This window comes from Cheilinus undulatus, linkage group 7 (genome assembly GCF_018320785.1).
Source record: "Cheilinus undulatus linkage group 7, ASM1832078v1, whole genome shotgun sequence".
Taxonomy (NCBI): Eukaryota; Metazoa; Chordata; class Actinopteri; order Labriformes; family Labridae; genus Cheilinus; species Cheilinus undulatus.
This window is the reverse complement of record NC_054871.1, coordinates 22,975,400-22,996,932: the sequence shown is the minus strand read 5'-3', so window position 1 is coordinate 22,996,932 and position 21,533 is coordinate 22,975,400. Positions and strand designations below refer to the sequence as shown.

General features: G+C 38.5%; 1 protein-coding gene across 2 annotated transcripts in view; it reads right to left on the bottom strand.

The window, feature by feature from the left end:
* Nucleotides 1–18,404, bottom strand: part of LOC121512005 (arf-GAP with coiled-coil, ANK repeat and PH domain-containing protein 2-like) — a 72,148-nt gene extending 53,744 nt beyond the window's left edge. For both annotated transcript variants that reach the window (XM_041790931.1, XM_041790932.1), the window contains exon 1: nt 18,001–18,404. In XM_041790931.1, the coding sequence (XP_041646865.1) occupies nt 18,001–18,053 (53 nt within the window). In that variant the 5' untranslated portion in view covers nt 18,054–18,404. The remainder of the gene's footprint in view (nt 1–18,000) is intronic.
* Between the last annotated feature and the right edge of the window lie 3,129 nt (nt 18,405–21,533).

Genomic DNA, 21,533 nt, shown 5'->3' with positions numbered 1-21,533 from the left:
GTATCTCAATTTTTCATGATTTTCATTTGTTTTAATAAATCATATTTATATCATTTTTTATAAATTATAAACTTTTCATTCCCTGAAAAGTGATCATTTTGGAGATACCAGTCTTTGGCCCAACACCAGCGTTATGAAAGTTTCACCTGGCCTAAAATTTTTTTAAGACATTAGAATGTGCTGAGTTTGAGCTCTGAGATGCTTTTCAAAAAAAAGGATGAATGATAGTTGGCTATTTGGGTATTTATATCTCACATTGGGGCATTTACTGGAGTTCTGTAACTTTATTAACATAAAAGAGATGCTTTCTAACTTTTTTCCACTCATTATTAATCCTTTAGCTGAAGGGGGAGGGGCCTCATATTGGTCTTTGCCCTGGGCCTTCAAATGACTAAAACCAGCCCTGCCTCACACCTGCAGCTCTCCAGACACATTGTTTCACTCTGCCTCAGTCTGGAGCTTTGGTTTTATATTTCTGCTCTTTTGACAATATTCATGATCATTACTGCATTAAAGATCAAATAAAACACCCACGTTTGGACAACTTTCACTAGATATGACATTATCTCCACGTGTGATCCGTGATCCGTGTGTTATGCTCACTGATGACGTGCATTGGCATAATTGTCCAAAGATCTGAGTGTGAGAGAGCATTGGTAGGAAGTGGCTGGAGAAAAAGTTAAAACGAGGAAATGGGAAGCTTCAGATTAAACACGATAGCACACCTCAATGAATGAGCAAACCGAAGAGATGCACCACCAGTGAACTTCCTCTGCTCTCTTCTCTTACACACACTCCTGGGTCGAGCGCATCCGACGGTAATAAAAAAAATAATCTTTATTGATGACAGTGTTTACCTTCATATAGGGTTTTAGTTAAAGTTTGTGCAGCTGTCTGCACACCAGCAGACACACTCAGCCAATAGAGGCAGCGACACACTGCATTTGGCTACTCGGGGGCTCCGTAGTAACAGAAACGAGAGAAGAAATAATAAAATTAATGAATAGAAAAGCTCAGAGTCGTGCTTGCCCGATCAGGCAAGTCCTTACAAGTTTTGCTTGCCCGGCTTTTTGAAGTTGCCCCAGGCATTGGGGCAACCGCTAATGTCGGACCCTTGATAGTCAGAATTTTCCTTAAGGAATTACCAAATTTCCATGCTGCCTTGGCAAAAAGGAGTAAAGTCAAATGTATGCACACAGGTACTTCTCTTATGGGGTACCTAGTTGAAATGTTTTTTGTCCTGTCTCCAAGTTCAAATTCATTTAGAGTCCAATCTGCTAAATTCTTCATGAAATAGATTTGAGTGGCTGAACATTTTTGAAAAAGATTTTTCTGTCCCAACTGCATTAAAAGATCAACTTTTAACTGCACTTTTTTTCCATACAGGGTATAACTATACTGCTACGACAGTCCAATGATTAGATGTTAAAAAAACATTATATGTAATGCCATCCTTTTAATTTTGCACTACTTTGGTGTTATAATCCTTTCTGGGATTCAGACTCATACTGACCGATACAAAACTCTGTGCTACATTTACACTCCAAGCTCAAAACAGACATTCTTTAAGTTAAAGCTACTGCTGTTAATGTTAAGTGAACCTGGTGAATTGGTGAGAAAAATACTACAAAGAAAGCATCACCAATAAGTTGTAGAGCTTGGGAGAAAATGTTTGCTGGAGAGAAATAAGTACACAATTTTTCAATTTTCCATCGTCTTGGTTTCATTTGATCAGTTATTACTTTCAGCTAAGTTAAGTCTTCAGGTGACACATGCTCCCTATTTCCAACCATCTTATAATGTGCAAAAAGGCAAGTTAACTAGTTTTACTATGGAGACACTCAGGGATGATGTAAATCTACCAATACAGTTTGTGCACTCTCAGTCTCTTTCAATTACTTTCTTTTCAAGGTATTTTACTAAATCCTATTAGGAATGCTGATGTTCTTAGCATCAAAGACATTTTCATAAAAATTGAACTTTTCTATTTGGGGGAAAATCTTACAATATACTGGGTAGCACTGTGAGTGTTTGTTTCAATATGCATCCATACAAAGCAAAGAGATTAAGAGAGGCCCCCTGCAGAGTAATGGGTGACACTATTACTCACATATACATAATGAAAAAGAATCACTTAACAAGTCACCATTCTGTGTGCAGTAACCCACACTAATAAAATAAGAAAATATGTTTTAGCTTAGTAAATGTATAATGACTCAGTCAGGTAAAAACAGAGTTCTGTATACAGACTGACATATTGCACATTGTTTATTTGTGCTTTATGGGTGAATCACAGTGTGCAAATTGCTAAACTCCTACCATAGACAAAGTTGGTTAAACTGATCAACTGAGGCTACAGATCCTCTACATTTATGGATACACATTCCTATGATCAAACCAAGTCAGAAGGCCAACTATCTTCAGAAGTCTTGCCATAGCTAAAATAAATCTATGATGCTGAGTGTTGGTTATGCTGTCAGGATAAAAAAATAATCTGGTGTACACAGACAGGAAGAAATTCCATCACTCAGCAAGTTGAACTGCAGGACTGCCAAAACCAAACTGTTGTACCAGCAGAATCTGACATGCCAAATATGTCTACTGAAGGTCCCTTAGGTGCTGAGGTTGCCCTGCAAAAAGGATTTGATGCATGGTAGAAGAAACTTTTTACTTTAATTGATGAATGCAGACATGAATGTCCAATGAACTTGCATCAGTTTGATAAATCTGTGCTGTATTCAGAACTTTATTTTAGCAAAGATAGTTTAGGAGAAAAGGCCAGAGATGTGGGAACACTATGACAGTTGCCTCACTGTAGTGTTCATTTTATGAGATTTTTTTCACAAACTAAACATTGGAATGAACTCAGGTCTTACGCAGAGAAGGAGGGCAATTCAAGGTCAACAGTAATAAAGAGCCAGCCTCTCTCCCAGACTCATTTATCCAAAAGCCTGCTACAAGCCCTGTGCACTCTTGTCAGTTGTTACAGCAGAATGCGATTCATTGACAACTCACCCAGAACCAAAATTGTTCTGTTTTGAGACTCAAGTGTCTGATTTTTAAGAGGATTTGGCATATTCTTTTAACTTTCTAAATTTAAACACTGGGTTTTTTGCTGGTATAAATGCAGTGACTAAGACAGGAGTTCAGCTACAGTGCTTGCCAGCTTTACCACCAACCAGAGGGATGGCAAAAGCTTTCAGCAGCATGTCCCAGATTAGTCCTCCCTCGAAGATTTGGCTGCAATCTTCAGAAAAAACCTAAATGGGCCATGGTACTTAAACTGATATTATCCCTTTACAAAAACCATCACTCAAAACCTTCATTAATCAGTTAAATAAAAGCTTTGTGACTGAAGAATTCAAGTATTTGTCAGTATGTGATCAACACAAATATAATTCATTGTTGTAAGATCATAAAAAACTTGACAGACAAAACCCATCACTTTGTTCTTGATATAAAGCTCTTTACCTTATCTGTTCAAGTGTAGATGTAAATATGTTCAACTGAGCAAAAAACAAAGGTCTGAAAAAGATCAGGTCTGCTGTGATTAAAATAAGGTTTTGAAAAACTACCCTTGTGAATCTAATTCAATCCTTTGTCATTACATCATGCTCTGGCTTTCTGTTAACCATGAGAACTCGACAATTTCCCTCCAATCTTGTAACTTGAGCCTGCAGGGTGATCTTGAAAGTGCTGACAAGGGATAAGAAAAAGGAGGGGCCTTGGCGATATGAAAGCTGGGCCACTGCTCACAGCTCTGACCTTGGAGCATGTCTATGAGTCTGGGTAATGAGAAGCAGAATAAAGCATGAGAGAAAGATACACACACACACTCACAAAACTGTGATGACAGAGACTTCTATAAAACATGGATCTAGTACAAAACCTTATCACACAGCATGTATCTGGGGTTGTTTTCATGTGAAAACTTATAGTTTAATACTTCTCATTTATGCTTGTGATACCGATACATTCAGCCAATATTAATTTCTATAGCCTAATGACAATGGATTATAAATCACTTGAAGTTTCAGAGTGTAATGGTGGCACTGCAGAGCTTTCATCAAGGATTTCCCAAACAAAAAAACAAGTAAGATCACAACAGGGAAGTTTCCTTTCAGGCATAAGTCAAAAGTTTAGTATACTTACATCATTGTTATCAGGCCTTTGGTAGTAATAAATCGAAGGAAGCATCAACAACCCAAATTGCACAGATTAGTGTATTTCTCTACAACTACATCTTCATGCACTTGCATCTTTATTTTTATCCCCAAAGGATTAATGTAGGGTTAATTATAAATGTGTATTTATTAACAGAAAAGTCAAATGTTTCTTTATAATTTCATTCATATTCTGGGGCCTAGCCACTCTTTCTGTATTATCATTCCTGAGTTTTTTCTTCAGGTGAACCACTGGCAACACTTACGTTTCTGAAGTTCAAACTAGAGCATTCATACCCCAATATTTACTCAACTATGTCCTCTGGTCTTTAACAACAAAGCACATAATGTGAAAGGAAATACTGCCGTTTACACAAACTTCTAATTTCTTTTAAAACATTCCCAAGTCATATGAATGCATAGTTTAAGTATTTTTTATTTAAGATGTGAGAGGAGGATAAATGAAGTTATGTTTTAGAAACAAGTCACAGAGTAGATAGGGGGACCCGTTGTCTCTGAATATCCAGACACTTCTTCACGTCACTGATATGATCATGTTGACTCCTTCGTCATTGCTTTACAGCAATAAGCTCAGCAGTGCACACAGTGTGATAAAGGAGTCTAGGTGATAAAACAGCCTGGATGATGCAGGTATTCTGCTCTCAGAGTAAAACATGCCATATCTGGACCCCGCAGACTGAAAACAACCAGCATCTTCCACAAAAGCAGAAAATAATGAGGACTTTATGGGATAAAGATGTTATCAGCAAGCAAACTCATCTCATTGAAGTGACCAGACATCAGACATAACATGCTACATGGAGCTACCTTTATGTTTTCAAGTGGAAACAGTATGAAGGTGTCAGTAAGTTTCATCAGCTTTACTTTGTGCCTTTTTATTAATCCGTGTATTTTTTCAGTGACTCAAAATAGGACAACCAGAACCTCATAAGTCAATGATGGAGTTTAAAGGATCTTAAAGTCAACACATTTATTAGACGTTTGAGGCAGATGTTGAAATATCTTTATGCAGTTTCCCCTACCATTCATTTAGGGTGGCAGGCCATCATCCCAACACAACTTTCTGCCCCTTCAAAATAAAGGCACAAGGCACTTTATGGAATTTACTTGTTTTACTTTAGGCTATGTGTTCTAAATTAGCACTCATCATACACTAAATGAGGGTTAAAATCCAGCAATAAAACATAGTCTAACCAAAAACACTTCATATCAATACCATGGGTTGAATAATAAAATTACATATCAATGTTTTCCTCATAAAGTGAGGCCTAATATAATGATAATCTTGATGATGGTAAGATGATTCAGACGTCAGCTGCCAATATTTAAGCCTATAGAATCACACCTCATTTATACAGGATAACTTCCTGTGTTTTTTTATATTGCTATATATTACAAAACGAAAAGACAACAATGTCACTTTTTTCCCCTGTATTGTTCAGCCATACTCCAAATCATCAAATAATTGCATAACAAAAATTCATAAACACTTCTTTTAGCTCTATCTCCTCTGAATGTCACCAACCTTTCATTCTGGGGATAATTCCATTATAAAGGCATAAGCAAAGAGCTTAATTGCTGCTGTAACATAGCCATTTCTGGTTTTCCTCATTCAGCACCAGAGATAAATCACAACCTCCACATTAAGGGACCTTCACAGCTGTAAAAGGACTCTGGATCTGGGATGAAGTGGGGGTGGACTGAGTAAGTTACAGCAAGAATGAAAAGAAAACATATGATTACTATCTTTATTTAAAAAAATGAAACTATATGAATTAGGAAACTAAGACATCCTGTGCTGTTTGGGTGTGGGGGTGAAGCTGGGGCTAAATAAAGAGAGACGTGTGGTATGAAGGAGACCATGAAGAGAGGAAGAAAAAGAGCCTGGCTTGTATACCACATCTGTAAGAAAGAGGCCAATTCAGCATTACAGAGGAAGACTTTGAGTCTGGTTTCACTTGAAGTCTTACAGGATCACGCAAAAAGACACAGATCCACTGTGACTAAGGTCTATACCACTGAAGACACCTGCTTGGAGTTTATTTGATCCTGATCTTTGCAAAAAATTAATGAAAACAAACACGAGAACCATTATGATACCACCTAACAACTGAAAGTCAAAACGGCACCTGCTTTTGTCACTTTTATTGGCATTATTTAGATTAAAGCTGTCACAATTGCATTATTTCTTTTATAGCCTACATATTTCTAATTTGAAAAAAAAACAAAAAACAAGGAAATAAAGGACTTTAAGGCATTGTATGATCTATCCATACAATGACTATAAAAGATTGATAGGCATGGAAAATATGCAATAGGGCCTCCTACTCTTTGCAATAATGCGTTGATTTTAAATTTGTTCCCCAGGAATCCCCTATGATCTTTGCACTGTGCTGTTGTTGTTGTTGTTGTAGCAACTTAAAGTAAACATCTCCATAAAATGGTCTTTTTCTGTCAGTGGGTGACTAAAATTACTACACTGCCTACAACCAACCAACACAATCACACAACAGATGGAGGCTCAGATCCTCTCTGTGCTGCCATGTGCCCCACCTGTTACTCACAGCTCTGACTACATCTTCTGTTAAAAAAAAAAAAACAGAGACACCTAATTCTTCTGCAGTGATTCAGTGACCACCATCCAAAAAAAGAGAGAGCCTCCTCTCTGTGCGGCCGCTGGCAACATGACAGCAGGCTATGTGCACTCTGCATGCAGGAGAGAGGCAGCTGAACAGGTTTGCTGTCCATGCTGCCAACCCAGTGGAGTCTTCTGAGGGCCCCAGGCTCAGACCTAACCACTTCAAAGACAAACGCTGACATTCAGAGACCATCTGCTCTATGCATTTTCACTATCTTTGTTACTGCAAGATATTTTCTAATGCAGGTGTTCATTGCAATGTCTGATTCTACTGTGAATGGATTGGCAAGCTGACACAATTGTTTATTATTGTTTGTATTTGTATTTTTCAAGCAAAAATGCCAAACAGTGTAGTCCCAACTTGACAATTAAGTGGATTTGCTGCTTTTCTTTGTCTCATGTGACAGGGAATCGTTATGAAGGTGTTACTTAGGGCTATAGCAAATTTCATGGAAATTTGGAAAATTTCTGACAATTCATGACCCAAACTAGGGCTCTGCACTCAGTCTAAAGCATCATCATAGCCAGGTGTAGTATAGTAAAAGTAAAATATGTGACATAGAGCTCTAAAATGAGGGACTACAGAGCTTCAGAGATGCCCTTATCTACAATTCTTGTTGTAAACATGCAAGTACTATGTTTTTGGGCCATAATATCCATCTAAATCATTTAGAATATTACTCCTGTACAAAAACCTGACAAATCAAATGTTTGGTGGACGGATTCTTAATAATCAAATATATATATTGTCATAGATATGTCTAAGCACATAAGGACCTGGCCCCATTAAATTTTTCGATGGTAAGTACCTTCCGAAACAAGTCCAGGTCTTTGTTTATGTTTTCCTTCATGATGAAGACACAAAATTCACAGAACACCCAAAGGGGGCAAACTCCAAAATGACTGGAACTAATCCTATTAAGATGTCTGACATATGAATAACTCTGTTACAACTTTCCTTTGATGTTTTCTAATTATATTTCTATAATGACAGGAGTGTTCTATCATCCCTTCTCTCCTCTGGTGTCTCAAGCATTTACACAACATTTTGAAGTATAACAAAAGCGTTTTTTTCTCTAATATACAGTGCTGAACAAATTTATTAGACCACCTGTCATATTTGTCTCAGAGACCATCCAGCATCACGAAGTGCTTTAATGCGGACTCTTTCATTTTCAGTGAGCTCTCCACGTTTTACCTTTTTGAACAGGAATGAGGAATTTCAAACTGAATTCACCTTTTTATACCCAAATTTGAGCCGGCTCACTGGGCTTCTCTGAGAAGTCAGAAATTAATCAAGCATAACATTCAACCACTAAAACTCATTTTTCTGTACAGGAATGCAAGTAAATAACTATAATTTGACATAGTAATCAAGAAATAATAATGTGCTTTCCTATTTTTTCAGTTTTTTTGTAAATCAGTAAATTTGAAAATTCATGGATAACAATAATAATGATATTTTAGCATTAAAACTATCATTTCAGTTAAAGAGCTTCTACATATTGGTATATTAACCATTGCAGAAACATAAAAAATGATTTTGGTAATTACCAATGCTGTTAATTTAGGGCAGCTGTGGCATAAACCTTACTTTGGTTAGGGTTAGGGTGGTCTAATAAATTTGTTAAGCACTGTATATCTGTACATGTCAGTGCCATAAAAGCAGGAACAAGTGAAGGTTATTCCACTGGTCTGACATGACAGAGTTGTTGGTGGTAAACAACTGATCACTGTAAAGTGTTACTGTGGATGGAAATGCGAAGAATAGGGTGAGCTTCAGTGCTGTGACGGAGATCCTGTGATTGTTAAAGAGTGCAGCAGTGGTGAGATGTGGGAGGGGGCTGTTGTAAAATCCACTGTTACACACATACACAAGCTTCAACAACATCAACAAGATGAGCTCATTACTTAAAGATAAACAGTTAGTCAGGCTCCGGGGAAATTCTGACTGTTGACGTAGAAAAATAACAATCACACCAATTACGTATTTAAAGTACATCCTCGGTCAGCTCATGTCATACGCAAGTGGAAGGAAGGAAACAGAGACTGATAAGACAGCAGGGGTCATTACAGCATAGGCATTATATACAGTAAAATAGGGATCAACAATATTGGTTTTTCAGGACAGATACCAGTTATCAATATACATTTATTATGATGTACAGAATGTACTTAATGAGGAAAAGTAAAACTGCATGATCAAATAATAAACGAAGAAATTAAAGAATTTAGCCCTAACTCTATTAGTATGAAAAATGGCACAAAGCAACACAGTAGAAGCAGGAAAAGAGGAAGTGATGCCATAGGCTTAAGTGCTGATAGATAGAACTTATGTGACATCTCAGCAATCAGACTCTGTTGTATAAAGAACATTTAGGGACACTGGAGAGTGAAAATACATTTTGAGGGGAAAATACACCCTATAGAGGAACCAAAGTAGCACAAATTTTGATTAATTAATTTTATTGATTATAGGTAAATTTAAAAAACTACAATACCAAAAATTGGCCGAATGCCAAATACCGGCCTCATTAATCAGTCAGGCCAAAAACCAGTCAACCCCGATTTAAAAAGGTAAAAAACATTAGGGATCCACAATATTGGATTTTTGCTAATATCCTATGTCAACATTAGTTATAGTATAAATCAAGAAACAAACTTCATTCATTAGAGCATCATAAATGGTAAATGGACTTTAGCTTTCTAGTCGTCTACTACTCAAAGAGCTTTCACGCTGCAGGCCACACTTACTCATTCACACCCTTTCACCCCATATTCATACACTGATGGCAGAGGTTTCTATGGAGAATTGGCCATCAGTATTGGCTCTACCCTTAAGCATCCATACATATTTACACACCACTAACGACGCTGTGTTAGCAAACTTGGGTGATGTGTCTTGCCCAAAGACACATCAACAGGACTCGGGGAATGAACCCACAACCTTTTGACTGTGGGACAACCAACTCTATCTGCTGATCTACAGTCACTCCCTTGTCCACTTTTAGGTCTAAGAAATGAAGATGAACAAAAAACGATTTCAGCTGACGTAGGTTTGTTGGTCTTGCTTGCCTAAAAAATGTATTTACTGGCACAGCAGATATATACAGCTGATATAGGCATATAAATACAGCTGACATATCGGTTGTAAATACCGTCAGAAATTTGCATATCTGCTGACACAGATAATTAACTTTTTAAGCTAATATCTGCAGATACCAATATCATGCCTATTATGTTGAGCATCCCTAAAAATGTTATCTATTATGGTACTGATTAAACTTGGATATCAGTCAGTATTGGCCATGTAGACCAACACTGGCAATAATGTGGCATGCACCAATGTCAGTAGTCAGTGTACATCAGTTGTGTTATATGAATTTAATGCTGAAAAGCTAGTATTCCTAATTACTGAAGTAACGAAGGCGCCTTTTTAATTGAGCAGAAGCTGTCACCCATTAGACTGACTGATTTGTCTTCATGGTCAGTAATGAAAGGAAATGTTGACAGTGTGGGAGTCTCACACTGTCTCTGAGTAACATCAGCAACATGCAGTTTGTGACATGATCAGCTGATATTTAAAAAAGAGGGACAGTTCAGATACATCAACTCACATGGCTTATTTCTTACTAGACATGAAAAACCAAAATAGCTAAAATATAGTTAAATAAGTAGTGAAATAAGTAGTTACAATACATTGTTAATGGAATCACTGTTTAGCTTAATTGCTATTTTTAAATACCAGCATCCAAAGACCCTGATGTTAAATGTTTTTTGTCTATGGAATACATAGTACTGAAAGGTATACTGGGTATACAAGAACATCATCATGTTTGAGGATCTAAAATAAAACAGTAGATTGGGTATTTGAATTATAACAAAAAATCAATAGTTTGTTAACTTGTGGAGGCTAACTCAACAGTTAAAGTTGTACCTAGAGGTACTTTAAGGATAATAATAGGCTAATTTTTAAGCTGTCACTGTCCTGATAAAAATTACTGTTTAATTGACAGACTGCATAAATGTAACTTTCTGTGATGCTCAAAAAACTTGCTAAATCATTTCTGAATCTACTTGCATGAAAAGAGCAGCAGACCAGCCAGTCATTGCATTTCATTACCTGTTAATTGTCTCATTAATAACCATTAAAGGAAATAGACCTCTGCTTTATTAAATCAACTGAGCCCAGCATGCTGACAGGCCTGGGGCTGGACTCTCATGGGAAACTAGTTAGCAGGCTCTGGGCTATTATTAAGAGAACTGTCAGTGATCTGTTGCCTCTACAGCTGCTGTCTGTGACTCAGGGGAAAACTGAGACCGGAGCTGTTTGACCAATGACTTCATTCGTTGGCACTCTGCCGTGCTGAAAATCTGCAAAATTGATCAGGAGCAGGCAATTACATAATCCAGATTAACAATCGTGAAGAGAAATGAGAAAGATTTCTGGTAATTACCGACATGATTTTACTTCTTGGCAGTTTATGTAGAGTTGAAAAAATGTATCTAGTCTGTTTTGAAATATAGAAGCTTTTTTGTGATTGAACTATATCTTACTTATATGGCACTTTCAGAATGAAGTAATGTCACATTTCAGATTTACTGATATTGATACATCAGACCAAACACAAACAAAATACTTCTTTATATGAAAGACTTGCCCTTAAAGCCTTCTTTGTGACCGTATGGTTTAAAGACCTGTTATATATGTAAAACATTTACTCATAAGACAATCCTCCAGAGGAAATTTTTTACTCTCATACTTGAAGAGAAGCCAGGAGAGAGTCAAATGTCTATTCTCAAGTGGAAAAAAGGCAACAGGAGTTCAGTGCCAAAAATACCTAATTTTTGCACAAGTGGATCTCTCCTCCAGGCTGAAAGCATGGTTTATGACCAGAGACAGCCTCCCTACTAAAATGAGGATGAGAGCCAAAAAAAAAAGTGGGGTGTGCCAAATTACCACTTGAAAACAACCCTCTCCACATTTGGGGGCTCCATATTCTCTGGCACTAAGTTGAAAGCAAACACCAAAATGGAAACAGATGTTGAGCGAGTGAAAGCTGCTCCATGCTGGTGTGTATTCCATGTTTTTATCCATTCTCTCTTTCTCTCCCGCTTAGCCGTCTTCTCTGGCCAAACATAACTAGAGAGGTATGGAAAAATAAGAGTAAAACAATGGCGGTCTAAGAGGAAAACTGTGCAGTGAAAGTCTCTGAACAGTCCAAACACAGAGGACTGACTGCAAGTGAGGAAACTTTGAGAGATGACTCACCTAAAGGCCAAAGGGCACTAACAATACAAAAAGAGAGCAGACTGTATGCTCAGGGGGACTCCTGGTTGCAGAATATGGAGGGAAATGAGTTCTGTAAGACAATCATTATTTAACACAGACTGGAGATTGTTCAGATAACTGAGTGGTGCAAAAATGTTTATTTCTAGACTTAAAATGCTACAGACAGGGCAAAATAATGAAACCAGAATGCATGCAAAGATCAACTAAATTTAACCTGTGTGGCAGTGAACAAGTCATATATGGGACTAAAACAGTAACATGGAAATACTGTGCAGAACCACAGAAGATCTCATGGTACACTTGCACTAAGCCCAGCTGCCCTTTACCATGTAGAAGCACGCTTGTCCCACCTCCCCAGTTCCCCATAGCATGCACACATTGATTCAAGCCAAACCAGGCCCGAGTATGGATATGTCATAACCTTGTAAGATGACACACAGTTTACAAGACATGCAGTCTCACAGAGTCAGCACAACGGAGAAACACATGGACAATAAGACAGAAACTTTGATCTTTTAGTCCCTTTTCAACCGTGCTGATGTTAGTGCTAGTTCCAGGCTTTGTGGCTTATTCTGAGTCTTTTTGGTAAGATTCTCTACTTTCGCCATTGTTTAAAATGACTGCAGAGAAGTATGGTTGTGTTGATTATTTGTCAAATGCAAATTGCGCACCCATGCTTGTGCGTGTGTACGAGCAATCATACTGTGCTGAAGCTCACCTCTTTGTCTATGTCAGGGCCAAGGAAGTGTACCCTGCCTGAGCATGGTCAAACCACCTGGACTTCGGGCTCTAGCATGACTAGGCATGGCATATGGATTGCCTAGAGTGAGTTCGTCCTTATACTTAAAGTCCCTGTAAAGTTAAATCCAAAAATGGTGTCTAAACATACTAAGGTTAGGGGGGATATGTTGGGATAAAGCTGTCGTGAACATGTGAAAACACTGAAGGCTATGTGTGACTGAATTCTGGATATAGGCAATTAGGCTGGCCAGTGAAAGTCTTTAGCTTCAGTCCAGGCTTGAAGTCCAAGAGGACTCCATTTCTACTCTGCAGAATGAAATTGCAGAATGAAATTTAAGATGCTTTATAATGTACATTAGCAGGAAATGTAGAGGGCTAATCACCTTCAGAGAATTCTGGAGGATGTGAGAGAACTACTGGTACTGGGTGAGGGGATCTCTTCATGGAGGTATTTTAAGAGGGTCTTTACTCCGAAATGCTACCATCAATACAAGCAGCAGACGAGGCTGATCTAGGCAATGAAGATCAGACAGCCCTCCTCCATGCTCCCTCAGACTAAGGCCCCATGATTTTGTGGACGCAATCACAGAATTGTTCAATAAAAATGGAATCTATTAGATGCAGAAAATTGTGAAAATTTGCTTTATTTGACTAAAATGCTGTTGACGTGATAAGTTGAACATGCACTATATTGCCAAAAGTATGCACTCATCCATCCAAATTATTGAAATCAGGTGTTCCAATCACTTCCATGGCCACAGGTGTATAAAATCAAGCTCCTAGGCATGCAGACTGTTTCTACAAACATTTGTGACAGAATGGGTTGCTCTCAGGAGCTCAGTGAATTCCGGTGTGGTACTGTGATAGGATGCCACCTGTGCACCAAGTCCAGTCATGAAATGTCCTTGCTCCTAAATGCTCCACAGTCAACTGTCAGTGGTATTATAACAAAGCGGAAGCAACTGGGAATGACAGCAACTTAGCCACGAAATGGCAGGCCACGTAAAATGGCGGAGCGGATAGTGCACAGAGGTCGCCAACTCTCTGCAGAGTCAATCGCTACAGACCGCCAACTTCATGTGGCCTTCAGATTAGCTCAAGAACAGTGTGTAGAGAGCTTCATGGAATAGGTTTCCATGGCCAAGCAGCTGCATCAGAACCATACATCACCAAGTGCAATGCAAAGCGTTGGATGCAGTGGTGTAAAGCATGCCGCCACTGGACTCCAGAGCAGTGGAGACACGTTCTCTGGAGTGACGAATCGTGCTACTCCATCTGGCAATCTGATGCACGAGTCTGGGTTTGGCGGTTGCCGGGAGAACGGTACTTGTCTGACTGCATTGTGCCAAGTGTAAAGTGTGGTGGAGGGGGGATTATAGTGTGGGGTTGTTTTTCAGGAGCTGGGTTTGGCCCCTTAGTTCCAGTGAAAGGAACTCTAAATGCTTCAGCATACCAAGAGATTTTGGACAATTCCATGCTCCCAACTTTGTGGGAACAGTTTGGGGATGGCCCCTTCCTGTTCCAACATGACTGTGCACCAGTGCACAAAGCAAGGTCCATAAAGACATGGATGAGAGTTTGGTGTGGATGAACTTGACTGGCCTGCACAGAGTCCTGACCTCAACCTAATAGAACACTTTTGGGATGAATTAGAGTGGAGACTGAGAGCCAGGCCTTCTCGTCCAACATCAGTGTGTGATCTCACAAATGTGCTTTTGGAAGAATGGTCAGAAATCCCCACAAACACACTCCTAAACCTTATGGAAAGCCTTCCCAGAAGAGTTGAAGCTGTTATAGCTGCAAAGGATGGGCCAACATCATATTAAACCCTATGGATTAAGAATGGGATGCCCCTTTCAAATTCATATGCGAGTCAAGGCTGATGAACAAACACTTTTGGCAATATAGTGTATATCTGGGGAGAATTTTTTTGGGGGGGGGGGTCACTAATGTGTTGCAAAGCTGTGCATCACTTCACAAACATTCACCTGCCCCCCGCCCAGACAATACAAGCCTGTCAAAGTAGCCCCCTTACACCAGCAAACACTAAGGAACTCAATAAAGGCTGTACAACGCAATATGATACCACGTTTGTTTCAGGAAAACTGGTTCATGCAACAAGTTAATTCACCTCATCTTCCCAGAGAGTCGTAGAGAGAGTGAGATGTGCCATGTGCACAGCTGTAACTTCAGGCTTAACTTGTACACCTACCTGCCCCTCAAAGGTTTCAGACATGAGTCAGACTTGAGATTTTTGTAAATGTCATCTACAAGTATAAGTTAGCATAATTCCCCATTCTCTTCTGTTTTACTTCAGATGTAGCTAGATCCATGCTAATAACTCCACAGGCAGCAATTTATACACCAGCTGACAGTACAACTAGACTCTGCCCATAACAATTGCACACTCAAGCCAAAGCTGGTGCAGAGAAGAGCAAAATCACCCTTTCCAGCAAGAAGAGCTTTTGGTGTGGTTCTTTGCTCCTCTTGTAATAAAGAAATGTGGTCCTGTTCTGATAAAAAAAACAAACAAACAAACAAACAAAACTGCTGCTACACTATAGCTACATCCAAGCAGAACAACTAAAACCAGCCTGTCCTGTTGTCTACAAATGAAGCGTATCCGTCTATTTTATGCTCAGACCACGCACAATCGTTTCAGATTGAAACTTTGCAGGATGGAGCTGCCTGATGACGGATGTCGAATCTGGCCAGTCCATCAGCTTTGCATGGTAAGTATTTCAAAGTAGCAGAGTAAAATGAGGAATCAGGATCAATCAATGTCAAGTGTGAGGAGTGTAAAAGGCAGATCTTTGTGAACCCTGATGTTTAAATTGTTCACCTTGTCTAAAAAATAGTTTACATCAGAATTAGATGACACATTAATTTCATTACTAAATTACAATTTCTGTTGAAGGAAAATGTTATAACAAGAAGCTATTTTCACATCAGCTTGAGAAATTATAGTATTGTACCATTGTGCTTTCCTGAGCTCCCATAGTTCAGAGTAATGCAGGCTTCTACTCAAAAATGGTCAGTGTATCAACATAGGGGAAATCAGTAATTCTCACCAAAGTGAGGACTGCATCTCAAAATAAAACCTGTCATCTTTGAAGCGTCCAACTGTAATTGCAATTGGAATTGCATGTGATAGGGAGTTTATTGAATTCCTGAAAATCCTGCCAACTTTTGCAAACTCTGCTTGAAAAAAATGACTAAACCAATTCTCAAATCTCAATTCAATTCAAATCTCAAGATAAGCAATCATCTGTTTCAGTCAAAATTCCATCAAACTGTGACACATACCCTTTGTTGTTTAGCATGCATTTCAAAAATGCTGCACACCTATTCATAGGGGGTTTCATTAATCCAAGCTTATCTGACCACCTGTTGTACATAAGAACTACAGTAGCATTAGTAAACAGACTTCATAAATTAAAAAGACTCCAGTGTATCACCTTTACCCCCTGTGCTTAAAAATTGATACAGGCTTCCAGGTTGTGAAAGTAAAATAATAGCAGACTTTGTAAAAAATCATCTCTATTCTCCCATGCTTTATTCCCAAATTATTAGCTGTCAGTAGGAAATAATTAAAATTGTGGTCTAACATGTTTCATGCATAGGAGAAGGTCAATGATTAAAGGTTTCACTTTCAGACAGACAATGGCTGTTAACAGCAGCATCTGTCTGCAGTCCACTGAAGCAGCTTCCTTGCTTTGTTTGACAAGCTGTATGAACACATACACGCATAGCTTCAAATGGCTCAACACTCTTTGTTATCAAGTATCAATCAAAAGTTAAAGTTTATGGACTATGTGCCAGTCACAAACAGATTTGGCATACTACTACCTTCAATTCCTAAAAAAACCCTACCACAGTAAATTGTACAAAGATACATGAGTCCAGGCAGTATGAGGTTACAAGTTCACTTCAAGTAACAGCTGACAGGAAAGTTTCCCATCACTCAAACCTCTGACTGTGATCCTTGAGGAAATGCTCTGATTTGTTCTATTCTTCTGCAAACAACTTTCTAACATCTGTTCCTCGTTTCTGTGAGAGAGGATGTCTCAACAGCGGCAGCGTAGGGAGCGGGGGCTGAGGGAGGAAAGAAGGGAGGGAGGCGCTTTCTCAAATCTCTGGAAAACACACAGTGAGCTGAAAAGGAAGTTTAAAGCAAACCTCCCATTTTACACAACATTTAGGCTTGATGAATTAAAAAAGAAGAAGCTGAGTGAGGATGTTAGAAGTGTCACAGCTTTAGAAACAACATAAATGCCCACAGTCTGTCTGGAGTTTAATTTAAGATGTGTGGTGGCAGATTCAATGGATTTATTTAGAGTTCTTCTAATCATGCAGATACTTACAGGTAGTTTAAATAATGATGAGTTTTAGGGTGTACCTGCTGGACAGGGAAAAAAAGCCACAATATCTCTTAAAGCCTTTATTCAAGCTAAAACTATTAAGAAAATCACCAGTGCCAGCTTCTTAAATGTGAGCATCTGTCCTTTGTCTTTATCAGTATTACGTGAAATAGTACTTGCTGTTTGCAAAACACTTGATTTGCCTCCTTTGTACTAAAATTACCTTAAAATAACAACATGCACTTGTACCAATAAAGGTTTATCTTACCTTTTCTTATCGTAAATGCACACCTAGGATGTTGCAGCCCTTGTCTTGTGCTGCATGTATACGCTTAAAGAGCATTCATTTCAGATGTAAGGATCAAACTGTGATGAACTGCACAAACATGAAGGCTTGAATGCTTACCAGTATCACTCAGTGCTACACTGTTTGCTTAACATTTTAAACAATACCAAATGGAGGGTGCTAGTAGAGACTGTTATCCTCTACATTTATTTTTCATATACGACTGTCTTTACATAATTTATATTCGAAGAAGTGGAACTAGAACAGCCTGCTGATTCTCTTATGAGCTTACCACACTGGTGAGGGAGTTTGTGTTTGGTTGCCTCCCCAGCTGGCCCCAGCTTTTCTTGGTGATAAAAATAGAAAAGTGGCAGGCAGCAAACAGCTAGCTAGTTACTGCTCATTAGCTTGGGTTAGCAAAAAGGCTAGCTAAATACTTTTTAAATGACACATAAATTTACACAAACCGGGACAAACGCTGGAGTGTCACCACTCACCTGAACCGCGGAGAGTCCTTCAAGCATTCCTCGAAATCCACAGTTATCTTCATTTTGCCGCAGTGGGTAAACCCGCAGTCTTACGCACCCTTTGATTACACACAGTAATCCACACTGAGTCTTTCTTGCTAATTAGCTTGTTTGCTAACGTTACTGTACCTCTGTCCGACCAGCTGGCTCCACTCTGTCACAACTCAGCTAGCCAGCTAGCCTCAGAGGCCAGCAGCTACGGTTGAAAAGTCGCGGTAATGCGACCATAAACGTCTCTGTATATAATGTATGGTAGCCCGAAAAAAGCTCCAAAAGTATTTCAGACGCAGTGGTCAGTCCTGGAAACAGAAAGTGTCGTCCGGTAGCTAGGTCATAGCAGCCAGTGGACGGGGAGCTTTTCTTCAACGCAGATACTACAGCCTAACAGACAAAGATCGTCTATGCAGGGAAAGATAAATCACTACCCTTCGCACATGTGCTCCATTTCTTGGATCCAGTTTACGGTCATTTTCATTTTGTCTTCACCACCCTTTTATTTTTCAAGGAATTGTTAAAAAAATTCTTACCATAAACCGTAATATACAAACATTACGCAACATAGAAAACTATATTCTTACTTAGGTCCATGGCTACAAATAGACATATAATATGTAAGTCAGGTGCAGACGATGTATAGAGAAATATGAGTGAAAATATACCTTTGAGAGAAGTGTTACAAGGGTTTCAAACAGTCTTTCGAAAAAGTAAATAAATTATTAAATGAAGAATAAATGATTCTTTGGCTTTATTACTGCAATGTGCTTGGCTTTTCACACGTTTTCTGGTTTGTGCCCACACTGAGATTGTCAGTGATTCACACAGCAAAGTTAGCCAGGACATGAAATGAGGCATGGACACCCCTGAGCATGAATTTATGAAATCCAAATAATTAAAGATTTATTATCAATTCTCTTCCTGGCTTTGCAACCCCACAAGGCTGTGAAACAAAGAAAGAGTGCAGACTCTTTCCTTATTACACGATCTTCGTGCCAGTTGACAGGCGCTTCCTGATCCATTGGAATTACCGTTGACGCTCCCTGGACGGAGAATCAGGATGGCCTTGAATTTCTTATTCTGATTTGTCTCATGCTGTAGCTTTAAGAAATTACCCATTTTTATTAAACCCAGTAATCCCATAAACATAAAAAGGCGTATATGTTTGATAAACGATGTTTTAATCCCTCAATATTTCGTTCTCAGAGACCATTTGGTTGAAATTCCGTTTCACGGTTCATGAAAAATCCAGGAGATGTGTTCATCCTTAGCTGTAAATCCACTGTAGACCAAACATGCAGGATAATCCTGGCACGAACACGGTCTCCAGATTTATCCTATTAGATTGACTAGAAATGCAAGGAAAATGAAAAGATGTGTTGTATAACTACGCCATCTGCTGTTAAAAGAGTGGTAAGATTTAAGTAGCCAGAATTGTAAATTTGAATGTCTGAGGCTGAGGTCTGTGAGTATTTTGTGCTCAGAATGTTAAACTGTTCTTGCTCCTTTTTAGAGATTGAGAGGAGCATGGAGGGAAATTAAGTGCGGGTATGTATGTATGTATATATATATATATATAGTCATATCACGATTCATAATTCATAAGAATGTTTACCTGTTTTTAACAATTGTAAACTTTTTTTGTTCTTTTAAGCACAACCCTTCTTGTGATTTGTTAATCTATTTCCTTTCCAATAGAGGAGAAAAGAGGAGGTAGAAGTAGCCTACTATAAAATGTGTCATCTTGTGCAAAAACATGCCATATCAAGCTATCATATCACTATCATACTCTGTTGATTTTTTTACAGCTGCCTAGATGTTCCAAAGACACACGCTTAAAACAAATTTATAAATACTTGATTATTTTGATTAAAGTCTGACAATAAAAATGCAGAATATCATATTTTTTCATCTTTCTTAAAAATGTACAGTGCTGAACAAATTTATTAGACCATCTGTCATATTTGTCTCAGAGACCATCCAGCATCATGAAGTGCTTTAATGCGGACTCTTTCATTTTCAGTGAGCTCTCCACGTTTTACCATTTTGAACAGGAATGAGGGATTTCAAACTGAATTCACCCAAATTTGAGCCGGCTCACTGGGCTTCTCTGAGAAGTCAGAAATTAATCAAGCATAACATTCAACCACTAAAACTCATTTTTCTGTTCAGGAATGCAAGTAAATAACTATAATTTGACATATTAATCAAGAAATATTAATGGGCTTTACAATTTTTTCAGCTTTTTTGTACATCAGTAAATTTGAAAATTCATGGATAACAATAACAATTATATTTTAGCATTAAAAATATAATTTGGGTTAAAGAGCTTCTACATATTGGCGTATTAACCATTGCAGAAACATAAAAAATGACTTTGGTGATTACCAATGCTGTTAATTTAGGGCAGCTGTGGCATAAACCTTACTTTGGTTAGGGTTAGGGGGGTCTAATAAATTTGTTAAGCACTGTATGTTCCACTTTATCATCTCAAGGTTTAATAGTTTCTGATAATTAAATATAAGAGTGTGGTCAACACCCCAGACTCAGGAAGTCAGATCATTCCCTGCTCCCCTGTATATTGATGAGTATTTGTTTAAAATGACAGATTGGAGAAAAAAGACAAAAATGTAAACATTAACTCAAATAAATAAAAAAATTGCATCATTCTCCCTTTAAAGTAGAACGCATCAGCCAGCCCTCAGATCACTACACTGGCTCAGGATGGCCACACTCTAAAATTTTCAATATGAAAAGATTTTTTTAAAACGTGGGAGGCCACAGACATAAGGACAATTTCAAAAGATTTTTCATGTTTAATCCTCTGAACGCAAGCACACACTAGACAACTCAGCCAGACTGTCAGATTACTGGGGACTATGCACCTGCCGACCTGCCAACGACCTCGCGTGATCACGTGACTTCAGAAAAACAAACACGGATGTCAGTCGATACCCTCTTGCTGTCCCTCCTGAACAGGCTTCCCTGGCATGCGTTACAGGTGCAACAACAATCATAGAGCAAGGGAAAGACTCAGGATGAAATCCTTACTGGAAAGAAGCAACAGTGGTGTTTATGGTTGTGAGCGGTGAAAGTTTATGATCCGTCTGCTCGCTCTTACTGGCTGTTGTGGGCGCTTGTCAAAGGCACTACGACCCAGGGGTAGGAGAAAAAAATCGATACAGTAAAGTATCGCGATATTTTGTCTGTTTTTGTTTGTTTGTTTGTTTTTGTTTTTTAATTAATTACTATTATGAACCGAAGTCTATAATGGGGGAAAAAAATGGAAAATGGAATGGAAAAATAAAATATATTGTTTGGAAAATTGTTTGTCCAGTGAGGTCAGCAGAGGTGACGGTCAAAGAGTAGGAGAAAGATAGTACAACAAATATGGCCGCACCAGGGGAAGGACATTAGGAATGCAAGCAGGGCAGAATGAGATGGACATGACACATGAGGTTTCCAAGAAGTGCTAAATGAAAATAAAACACTACTGAAATACAATAAAC